The 12557-nt window shown below is 38.2% G+C and overlaps 1 protein-coding gene across 1 annotated transcript in view; it reads right to left on the bottom strand.

Moving 5' to 3' along the window:
• The window catches only part of E23 (Early gene at 23), a 34074-nt gene extending 21517 nt beyond the window's left edge, over positions 1-12557 (bottom strand). Inside the window, exons 1-2 of the mRNA XM_001356731.4 lie at positions 12027-12557; positions 9285-10627 (exon numbers count right to left, since the gene is read on the bottom strand). Coding sequence (XP_001356767.4) covers positions 9285-10315 — 1031 coding nt within the window. The 5' untranslated portion in view covers positions 10316-10627; positions 12027-12557. The remainder of the gene's footprint in view (positions 1-9284; positions 10628-12026) is intronic.

Genomic DNA, 12557 nt, shown 5'->3' with positions numbered 1-12557 from the left:
CGTAGAGAACACAGACCGTCTCCGTCTCTATTTAATTTTCTATTCTAGATTAAATTATAATAAATTGCAATTTTTCTCTCCTTTTATTTAGTCTATGTGTGTGTGTGTGTGTGTGTGTGTGTGTGTGTGTGTGTGTGTGCGTGTGTGTTTTTGTGTTTTTTCCGCATTTCGTTGTGCAATCCGTTTTCCTGTTTCGGTTCGGGGACTGGCAATTTGTTCTGTCATCTGTCGACGGGGTTTTCCACATCCACATCCAGAACTCCGGGTGCCGGAATGGATCTAGGCGCCCACACACACACACACACACACACACAGAGGAGAGGTCTCTAGTACAACATCTAGATACTTTACAAGGGAAGAGAAAACCGCATCTCAGCATCAGACAGACAGACAGACACATTCAATGTGTTTTAAAGTTTGTTTGCTCTTAATCTCAATCTCATTTTCAATCGCAATCCCAAAAGTGCATTCAACTTGCGGTCGGGCGGGGGGAAATACGAAAACAAAACAAAGACTCTAATAGAACTTACAAATATTTGGGGTATTCCTGTATCACTCGAAGTTTGCTCTAGATTGGATTACATGATTTGGAGCCGATCAGCCGAGTGCAGCTGTTCTATGGGAATCTATTCATTTATAGTGAAAGTTTTGCCCTGCACTACAGAATAGAGGTATGCACATATTTCGCAATGAATGATAGATCTTTTACAGTACTTTTGATTCATTTGCCACAGAGAGAAAATGCGAGCAAACAAAATATAGTAAAGTAAAATATTTCCATTTACACTGGAATGTTACAATCATCACTTTTCATTGGAAATTATCTCACCAGCTGAACAAATACAAACAGCTGATTTTTTTTTAAGCAGTAAAATATTTTCTCACTTGATTTTCAAGCACAAGAGTATTCCTTCGATACCCTTTCTATTTTTGTCAGATTTTATTGGTATGGTGTTTATTTGAGGTTTTAATAACGAATGTATCCTATCGCTTATGGGAAATTTATCCTCCCTAGAGAGGATTCCATTCCCTTTGCTTGCCGGCAAAAAAAGAATTAAACAAAAAAATATACCTATAGATAGAAATAAATACATAACAATAGGTACGAAAATATGTATATTTAGGAGCTCCACAAAAACATTGCCATACTGCCAGAAATGTAAGGATTTAGTAGGAATTTTGACCACATCCCTGACCATTTGGCTTATTTCGAACAAAGGTAAACAAATATATGACTAAATAATCCCCCGAAATGGCACGGCACTCACTCGAACGAGATACACAAACTTTAATCCTTTGGAATTTGGGCTTTAACTTTGAAATGCTTTTATAGTTGAAACAATTTATAAAACATTTTCTATATGAATTTACATTGCTACATGAATGCTACACGAATTACACAAATGATTTTTAAATGATTTCTCAAATGTGGCTAGCCACACACCTCCAACCACAACCCCCCTCCTTTCTCTCTCTTGGAAAATAAATTCAAAAAGCTGTGGGAATGTGGTAGAACTATATTCAGAGAGAGAGAGAGAGAGAAAATTCATGGAAAAACTTTCTTTTTCCTGTGCAAGTTCTCAGAATCGAAATCCAATTGCAGGCAAAGGATTTGATTGAATCTAGGAAACATGAAACAAAATGAAATACATTTGGTTGTAAAGGTAAGAGAGAATTCGCGTTAAAGACCGAAAGGCAAAGAGGGAGAAGGAAATAGTATCCCTGCCAAAGGGAGGAATGGTCATTGCTGTTTTATACCACAAACATTTCATTTTATATCTGCTTTCTCATAACTTTTCACAAACCAAACACCTGGCAGCAGCCAAGCTTTCAGTCAACAGAAGCGACCGCGAGGGATACAATATTCCGCATACTCGTGTGTTATCCTCATCTTTCTCATGGCACAAAACCCACACACAAAAACATGCAAACAAAAGCCATTCACATGCAAATAGAAATCAAAATAGAAATATAATAAAAAAAAACAGCTAACAATAGACGATTCGCCGCCTGAAGGGTCTGTCCATCCTGACATTTTTCTAGGAATAAGAGCTTTGTGCAGCTGCACCCCTTTCGGTGGTTGGTGGCTTACCTGACACCGTATTTAACACAAAAACTATTCTTCTATGAGCCGTCCTCCATCCTTTTGGGGTCCCTGCCCCTGCCTGCCCCCCAGATCTATCTACGTTCTAGCCCACCATCTATTCGGCACATCTAGCCGTGTCTGAAACCCAAAACCCGATCCCAAAAAAGCCCGAATATCGTTTGCCAAAACCTCTGGATCTGTTCTGCCTCTCTCTCTGCGTCTCTGTCGCTCTTTTGCTGCGATTTGTGATCCAAGTTGATACAAAACTTGACCTACATATCCCACAACCGGTTCATCAGCGGCACGAAGGAACACACACAAATTTACGAGCATGCATTGGGGGGAAGGGGCGGGGAGGGGGGTTTCTAATAAATTCGATCCTGACTTTAATTGGCTCTTATTTAGAAGAAAGAGAAACGAAAGTATACCCTTTAAAGAGTCTGCCAGGTAAAGATATGTTCTTCAAAGGAATTTGATTTTTCTGTGCAGCTCTGCCTAGAACCTTGGCTATCCTCTTGTATCCTGCGTTGTGGTGTAAAACTTTCGAGATTCTCTTCACTCTACTTGTCAAGCACACAATTTAATTTAATTTATGTTGGAAAATCCCTTTTAGCGCAACAGCCAGACCTCCTGCAGAGCTTCCCCTGCGACGCCGAGGAAATAACTCATTAAGTGAGTTTATTGGAAATTCATTGCATATTTCTTTGCTTAAGGAAAACCCTTGGGTGAGTATCCTTCATAAACAGTGCATCAATATGTATGCTTTGAGGTAAGAACATATTTATTTTGTTTATTTCAAGGTCTGAAATTTGATTTTCTGCATTGCATTGAAATGTATCTTTTAATTCGTGCAGTCTCTGGGAAAAACCACAGCAAGAAAATTAACAGAGAAACCCTCAAGCGGGGTGACCTTTCTCTTGGCATTTCCATTACATAATTGAACACACACCCAACCGCCTTTCTCCCACAACATCTCCGGCTCATTGGCTACGAATACGGCGCATTGTTTGGACAGCCTCCTCCCTCTTCCTCTTCTGCCTCAGGCTGCAATTCGCTGGAGATTTTGTGTGGGCCGCCCACTGTCTGTGGTCTATGGTGGTCTATGTGTGTGTGGGGTCGGAGTCTGGGTCGTCTCAGGGTTTGCTCTACTCCACTTCCGATAGAGTTTCCAATAAAAAAAAAAAAAACGAAACAAACTGACGCTGCTAGAAGCCAAAGTAAAATAAATAGAAAATCCCTAGCCCGAGGCACACAAATGGTTTGTTTGTGTTCCCCTTCCTTCCCTTGAGGCCCTCTCCTCCTCTCAGCAAAAAAAAGAGTTCAACAAACTTTAATCGCGCATTAAACGCTCGAGGAATTTGATCCCCAAGCCAATTGTTTGGAAGAGAGAGAATCCACACACACAGAGAGAATTCTCAGGCACTCGGCGGCAGCAACAACAAAATTTTGAATGGAGTTCTCCTTGGGATTCGGATTCGGATTCGAACGCGGTTCTTCTTCTGGTGTTTACCGCCAGCCAAGTATTTCCAAGTTCTATAAACAAATTTGGAGTTTTTTGTTTTGTTTTTTTTTGAGAGTATTTCATCCACAGATGGTTTTCTCTAAAAATGAATTTAATGCTCGACAGATGGGCAGCGTTATAATAGAAAACAATATTCAAGCAAAGAGATGAAAGAGGACTCTGAGGACGACGAAAGCTGAGACGAATCTCAATAGATAAATCTTAGAAATCTTAGCTGAGAAAAGTGAACCCCATAGAACGCTTTAAAAGGGTTTTTTTTATTTTTTTTTAAATTTACGTCTTATCTTACTTTTGGATTGAAGAATGAAAAATACAGAGATTTCTGTATAATTTCTAGAAATTTTATTTTAAGTGTTATCAGAGAAAATTATAGAAAATATCTTTATATTATAAATCTTCCTCCTGGCAATCCATTATGGAATCCAACTGTCTCTTGTAAGGTCTTTTAGTTCCTCAACTAATTTTCATAATATTTGAAATAGGAAAAACACCCACATTTGCTCAAAACTTTATTCAATAAATAACTCTCCTTTTGATACATTTCCTTATACATCTTTTAATGTACTATTCTCAGAACAAATCGAACATCCCGAGTGGGAAAACATTCAGCAAAGTTCTCTCCAAAGAACTAATAACACTCGAAAGAAAAACCTTCAAGAGCTCTCCAGTAAATACCCCCACGACAACTCCAGATTCACTTACAAAAGTCTATTTCCCCATTTGAAGTGCAATCAAGTCCGTGTGGAAATTCATTGCACAATTGTTGTTGGGGTCGGTGTGTTGCCCTTTTAGATGTGGGGCCTGGCCTCAAATTAAAGTGTGGCTATAATGCAAATACTTGGTGGAAAATCAAGAGATAATATAGGTATAATCATTGCCATTTGGCCATTTGGCCAGCCGATTCTGTTGCAATTCTGTGAGACAAGAGATCTATCTGGGCCTCTGAGATTTCAATTATTTATTTTAATTCGTTTGTCACTCGGACGCGGACACGGCGGACAGGGGACAGGGGGACACGGACAGGGGCCGGAGCGAGCGACGACTGACTCCATCAGAGAGGGACTTTAGTGGCTTTAACTTCGCACAAGTCAATTACGAGCAGAGAGATCCGAGAGATCTGCTGGGTGGTTTTGGCGAATTAAGTGAATTAAATTACAATGAGAACATTGTTGGGTCGCTGCTGGCAGCCTCATTATCTGCATTTAACATAAATTTTTCAATTATTATGCGATTCAAAGTGCACTCAATGTCGCACTCGCGGCTGTCCCTCTGTCTCTCTGTCTGTCGTTTACATCTTGCACTCAGTGTGCTTCATGGTACTTCAGGAATTCCAAATTAAAGTTCTTTATTTTTTCCATACAGGGTACACAAGTGGGGCATGCGAGTGTTTCTTTTTTACAACAGAATAAAGGAAGTATTTTTCAAGAATATAGTATGCAATATATTCTTGATAAATTGATCAGTTTATGGGCTAAAGGAAGTGTTTTCGAGTCAATTACGAGATTGTTTCTGGGATTTCCTGCAGTTAGGGGAACCTTTAAAAGATTCAAGAATATAAGGTTTTTCTTTGTTTTAAAGATCATTGAACCCCGATCATAAAACCAGATCAGGAATACCCTTCGTTCTTCGTCGATCGATGGCTCTTCTTTTAGGTGCTTAAATATTTGTGATAGTTTTCTCTTCCCCTCTCCCCCTCGAAGCTCCATCCTAGGGTATCCCTTAGTCGCTACTATCGAATTCTAGAATTCTCATTTATTTCTTTCTCGAAGTCGCAAGAGCAATTTAAATGCATTTTATTTGCTGCTTCTTTTGCGTCTGGTTTGCCTTTATCTCGTGGCACGTTTTAATTTCGCTTTTGCTGCTCTTGTTGCACGTTGCACGTTGTACGTTGCAGTTGCAGTTGCTCTTGTGATTATTACAGTTTATTTGCTGTTGGCTGTTGGCAGTTGCCTGTTGCTCTTTTTCTGTGCCGTCTGTTGTCGCAATTTTGCCTGAAAATTGGTTCAGATCTGACCCAGTTTTTTCGGTTGCAGCGGCTGCAGCAGAAGAGAGCAGAACTGATGCTCGATTTGGCAGCTGCAGTCGACAGGGGGAAAAAAAACCACAACCAAACACAACCACTGTGCATGCAACAACATGTTGCACGAAGGAACATGGAAGGAATAATCTCTCAGCTGAAATTTACTTCCATCCGAAATGAGGCTCATCATGTAATGAATGGGGCTGATTTGTTCGAATCACTTCAATTAATGAACAAATCAAATCATTCACTCGGTTCGAGTATCTCCTCGTGAATACCCAGTGGGCCATTTAATTTAAATGATTGAATATTTTGTGGAACAGCTTTCTTTGCATCAAAATTAATGCTTTGATGATTTCAAGCGATTTTTTCTCTTAGAATTGAGAGAGAGAGAGAGGATTATGAGAGAGTAAAAAGGACAAATCATTTTATCCGATAAATTAAACAATTTTTCTATAAATTGGCATATTTCGATAAGCGTAATTGTATTCCAATATTTTGTAGAATTTTTAAGAAAATATGCCCGAAAAGGATCAAAACCACCAAAAATGATATACAAGGGGATCTTAGAGTCCCCCTCCCAGGGAGTGATACATATTTTGCATATAATGCGTTTTATTCCAATCATTTTCGAAAATATGCAAAAGATTTAACCATTTCCTACTACGCATCGGTTCGTTTTCTTCACCGTAAGTTCATATAATATGTTTTCATCCACAGAAACATCTAATTTTAATCGAATCCCATTCGATATAATCATTTTCCATAATTGCAGGGAATGGACATTTTTTATTATTGTTTGTTACATTTGTTCAATGTTAAATAAATGTATGAATGAATGAATGAATCTGCAAACTGTAGCTGAGTATTTGGATATTGGTTGTTCGCTATTCAAACGCCGCACTACGTGAATGGAATAATCATTGGCCTGTGGCATTTACTACAAAGTTTCTCCAGTTTATTTATGAATCATTCATTGATGGACAAACACTGAATAAATCGAATACCAAAACCAAAAGCTCTCTTTTGAGCTGGGATTTATATGAATTAAAAACGATTTAGGCCCATTTGTGCTACAATTTCTGCAGCATTTCAAGTTTCAAATACAATAAATGTGTAGAGGAATTACAAGCACAACTTGGCCCTATAGTTTGCAGTGAAAATTGCTACGAAAATTGATTTTATTTACGGAATAAATCTTGAATGAGTCTGATTTGTGTGTTTTTTCTTATGGAAAAATCTTCCACCAAACCAGAAAAACAACAAAATTCAGGAAATAAATTGAGAGATAATATTCATTTAAATATTTGTAGGATTTAAAAATATCTGTAGCTGGAAATGTTTTGAAACAGCTTGTGGACTCAATAATGCAGGATACCAGCCGCCAGGCACACAGATTCAGATATTCACGTGTCTGTGTCCATGAATAATCCCCTTGCCACCATTAAGTGCAACAAGGCATGCGGCCGGCATGAGGCAAGAGAGGAGCAACAGCAGCAGCAGACGCAACAAAAATGCAACAGGCAGAGCCTATCCAAAAACCTGCTCCTTGCTCAGAACTGAGTTCTGTTTTTCGCTTTTTTTCCCCCTGTGGCATGCAAAATTGTGTGTGTGTGTTTTCTTTTCTTGGATACCCTTTGCGAAAGAGAGCAATATGAGATACAATATACACACCTATTTAAATCAATTAACTGCACTTCATTTGCGATTTAATCTGTCGGAAAATATATCACGAATGCCCTCGTAGAAACAGAGACCATGCCCTAGGATCATTTGGGAATTTCTGAGATGAAAACTAAGGCCAGATATCAAAATGTGGCCATGAAAAGGAAATCTAACATTGGATGCACTCTTTACCGGAATGGATATATTTTCGTTTCATATTTTATTCTACTAAGAACTTTATACTTATGAAAACCAACCTTTGGCAAATTTTTCTTTTGTTAAAAATTTCTCCTGCCAAATACAAAAAAATAAAAAATAAAAGTTGATAATATTATATACACTTTTTACTTAATTTTTAAATATATAGATTATTCTGTGTAATTTTTTGTAGGGTAGAATACTATTTCATATATATTTTATATTAAATTAATATTTATTTCAGTATATTTTATTTAGTAATAATATTTATCCTTTTCTTCAAATATTTTTAATATTTTGTATTGGGTTTAAGATTTTATATTTTTCAATGACCTATGGTGTACCTGCCAACCCCCGGCTCACTCGCTTCGCTCAACGACCCCAAACTTTTGTGTATAATAAAGAGAAAGAACATCCTATATACAGGGTATCTGCAAATTCGACTTTTAAATGCATTTTCCTTGCTTTTCTTCAAGTCTTTTTTGCATGCATTTTTTCTGTTATTCTGGAGTTTTTTTTCGATCTTTTGTTGTGTTTGACTTTCGAGTAAGTGTGTGTGCGTGTGTGTGTGTGTGTTCTTTATGTATCCGTGCAAAATGTAACCCAAATTTTAAGGTGAAATTGCATTTTTGGCCTGCATCATTTTTTGAGCTGCATCATAAGGTAGGTAGGGGATGCCTTGCCATGCGATGCGATGCGATGCAAAGGATGCGAGCTCCAACAATTAAGCAGATGCTGCAGCCTGCAGGTTTTTTTCCCCCCTCTCCCTCGCTCTCTCTCTCTCTCCCTGTCTGTCGCTTAGCCTGGAAAGCCGAATGATACCCTAGTTAATCTCCGGCCTGAAAGGCAGAGTTGGAGAACGGGTTTGTAGGCCGATGGGTAATCAATTAGGGCAGCAGCAGCATACGGGTACGTGGATGGGACAGGAGTTGCCGCTGCCATTTCCGTTGGGTGTCAACCGCAAATTAACCGATCAGCAGTTTTATGGAATAACTTTAAGGCCTACTAAACTTTAACTAAGTTTTAATTGAGCATCACCCTTGGTCTTTGGGACTTCAAGAAGTACTCGTATATTCAAGCAAACATTTAGTAGAATATTTAGTAATTTAACAGAAAAAAAGAGCAAAACAGAGTCTAAGAGGCCACTAAAGAATTAAGGGACCATATAGAGGGTAGGTGGAAAATTCTAAGTACGAGGATGTGCTCCAAGCCTACAACCTTTTTTTTTGTCTTGTGCAAAACTAATACAAAATTTAAATAATTTTCGACTAGCCCATAATTGGGCACAGGCCCCAAATTTCCCATAAGCCAAAGGACACATTCAGTCGCCAAGAGTGGCCAATTATTGTGTCATAAAATCCCAAAAATATTTGGGATATTTTATTTGACTATATTCTAATAGAATCTGTAAATGCTTTGCTTATAAAATCCTGCTTTAAATGAAATCAATTATTAACCAATTTGAAATCAATTAAAGCGACTTTTAGCTGGCGGTAAGCTGCTAATAATTACAATTGTAATTATTTCAACTAAGGATTACCACAGCTTAAGCAGCGCATTAAATGGCATTAAATGGCATTAAGAGAGCATTACATGAGCATTAAATGTAGTTTTATGCCATGAGAATACTTAAAGCTTCAATGGAGCGCCCATCCCTTTGATTGCCAACACTTTCCCCGCCACAAGAAATAATAATATACTGCATATATGGTCGTATATGGATGTGGTAGGCACTCGTGGCGAGCATGTCTTGCAACTCGAAATTGGGTCACTGGTTGATTGTAAAAACTCACCTTTTGGCATCGACTAAAATGCTTTTGCCCATATTGGCCAGGCCATTGGATGACGTTAGATTATCCGTACTTGGTATTGTCGTTTGTGATGTGTGCGTAAATTCTGAGGATGTTGAGCTGGAAGATGATGTAGAAGCCGATGACGACGACGACGAAGACGTTGTTTTTTCTGCTATATCTTTTGCTGTTGCTGCTGCTAGATCTGTTGCAACTTTGGATGTTGTGGATGTGGCGGCTGGTGGCGCTGCTGTTGTTGTTGGTTCTATTTCGATTTGGAGCCGACAATCGGCTACGATTTTGGCCAGATTCCGTCGACTGGCACTCACCAACGGTACCTGCTCCGTTGTCTCGTTGTCATTGTCCGATGATCCCATATCGACTGTCTCAACACTTTCCACAATCATCAAATTCATTGGCATTTTTTCGTAATTAGTGGCTGATGTTGCCGCCGCTGCTGCCGGTGGCGTTGGTGTGGCTGCTGTTGCTGTTGCTGCTTCACACTTTGCCTTCTTCTTGGCTTTCAATTCTTCGGGTTCCTTTGGAATTTTTGAAATTTTTCCCGTCTTGCGGATGGTCAGCGATCGAGACAGTGTCAGTGGCAGTGCCAGAGGCAGGGGCAGGGATAGAGGAGCAACTGCAACTGTTTCCTGTTTATCTGCTGGTGTTGCTGCTGCCTCTGTTGCTGTTGCTGTTGCGGCTTTTAATGACTCTTCTACAACTTGTTCAGCTGCTCCTGCTGCTGTTGCTGCTGCTGCTGCTGCTGCTGGCGATGCCGTCGAGTTTATTACCAACGAAGTTGCCGCAGTGGCTGCTGCTACTCCTGTTGTTGTTGTAGTTATAATTGCCGGCTGTTGTTGCTGGTGTTGCAGATGTTGCTGCTGCTGCTGCTGCTGCTTTTGTTGCTGCTGCTGTTGCAGATTTTGTTGCTGTTCCTGCTGCTGCTGTGTTGCCACTGCTGCGGCTCCACCTTCTGGTATAATTGTTGCAAAAATTTGTTCGCCAAATATGAAAAGATCCTTGGAAATAATCATTATCACCTTTTTGTGAACGTTTTTTGGCTGCGTTTTTTTTTTGCTGCTTGCGGCTGCTGCCACACTTTATATATATACTATATATATATGTATCTCTGGTTGAAATGTAAATCTGGTTTATATATACAACGTTTTGGGTGCCCTGAAACACGTTTCCTTTATTTCAATGCATTAAACATATTTTGTTGGCTGTTTTTCTCTTTTTTTGTTTTGTTGGGGATTTCTTTAAAATTTCATAATTCCTCCCGTCATTGTCTGGTTTTCGTTTTTTCCCTTTTTTTTACTTTTATTTTTTGTGGAATTTATGGCAGGCTGCAATGAAAAAATAATGGATGAGGATATAATTAATACGGTTTCGTGTTGGTGGGTTTTAAAGAGATAAATGAAAGTTTAAAACAAGCAAAAAATGTTTGTATTAAAACTCTGTATCAGCAAAGAGTTTGCTTATTTACTATTATTGTAATATTTTATTAAAATTCCCATTCAAATATTTTGATTTTTGAATGCATAAATTTAAAAGTATTTGCGTTTTTTGTATTTATTAACTTGATTGCTTTTAGTTAGTATTTATGGTATGTATATTTCCATTTTCCTTGAATATATTTGTATTTTCTCAGCTCAGAATTTACGAGTTTTTTACAAAATTATACAGCTAGAATTTTAAATTTTCACTTGTCAAATAATTTTACTTATCAATTTTATGTAAAATATAGTTTTAAAACCCATTTTCAATGAATTGTTTGCTTTGATTTAAATTCTTGACTAAATATAAGTCCTTTGGAAATACTAAAAATTTATGATTTAGCACTGAAAACAAAATTTAAGTTGTCAATTGAAATGAATATTGAAGGTATATATTTTATTTTAACATATAGATGTATTCATATGTACGAGTATGAGGAAGTTTTTGAGGATTTCCTGAATACAGATTTCATTTGCAAAAAGCTAGAATACAATTTCAAATAAATGTACTCTTAAAAAATTTTGTATGGTTTGCAGTTTCATTTTTTTCTAAGATCAAAAAAACTTCGATTGGGACGAAATATATTTCAAAAAATCACTTTTGCTAAAAAATATTTGAAGCAATGTATACTTTTGTTTTACAAGAACAAATATGTTGAAATACACTTCTTTTAGCCCTTCTATTTTAGCATACAAATTGCAGTTCTTTAAATCCAGAAAGTATATTTCACTAAAACTTATAATAGGAGAATAGTCCCATGTAAAATGACTCTTCTACATTTATTGTTCAATATTTCGCGATTTCGATTGCGCTTAGAAAAACTTTGAAAACTTAGACACTGGGAAACTGTTTTATTTGGCGGCGCGCCGTCTGGGCGTCTGAGCGTCGATTCCGCTTCTCCTTTTCGCTTTTCGCTTTTTTTGTTTGCAATATTTCAACTTCAAATTGTTTTATGCACTTGAAGCGAAACAGAGAGAGGGAGGAGAGCACAGAGCCCAGGGCCCAGAGTGCCGGAGAGATAGAAAGAGAGAGCAGAAAACATGAAAATGCATCTTGTTGCTTCTCGCACATATGTATTTTTTGTAATTTTATATGACTTTTGTTTCGTTTTGTTGTATTCTTTGGCGATTTGTCAATTAGCCCGCGCGAAACAAAGCGCCAGAGCAAAACGTCAGTTTGATCGGTTGTTTTCGTATGTGTTGTAGATATTTGTGTATACAAAATAAATATAAAACAAGAAGAACGCACCCCAGAAACAACGAACGATGGAGAACGTATGATTAAAATATTTTTTGATGATATTAAAAATTGTCAGCACATTATTTCACACACTTTTTGTACGATTCATGTAAACATTTTCACACGGCATTTGAGTTTTTCCTTTTATTGATAATTATATATATATTTTTTTAAAGGAACACTTGGCGCGGGGAAGAGCACGCAGAGGCCGGCCGAAGAGAAATTTTTGTAAAAATATTGTTGCTTTTGGCTGGAACGAAGAGAGAGACGCACGCACGCGACGAACGAACAAACGAACGAACGGGGGAGAAGGAACGGAACGGAACGAAGGAAGAATAGCGACGTACGACAGAAAACAAAACGCAGAACAACAAAATTGTGCTTTTTTCAGGCAACAACGCGAATTCGGCGCGCTTTCAGCATTGAAAAAAACATCCAACGGCGGCGCCCGATTTCGATCTGATCGCAGGGACCGTTAAACGCTCGCCAGTTGCTGCCGCTGCTGCTGTGACTGACGGTTGCTGTTGCTGCTCTGCTGCC

The sequence above is a fragment of the Drosophila pseudoobscura genome, chromosome 4 (assembly GCF_009870125.1).
Source record: "Drosophila pseudoobscura strain MV-25-SWS-2005 chromosome 4, UCI_Dpse_MV25, whole genome shotgun sequence".
NCBI lineage: Eukaryota > Metazoa > Arthropoda > Insecta > Diptera > Drosophilidae > Drosophila > Drosophila pseudoobscura.
This window is presented reverse-complemented; position numbering and strand designations above follow the sequence as displayed.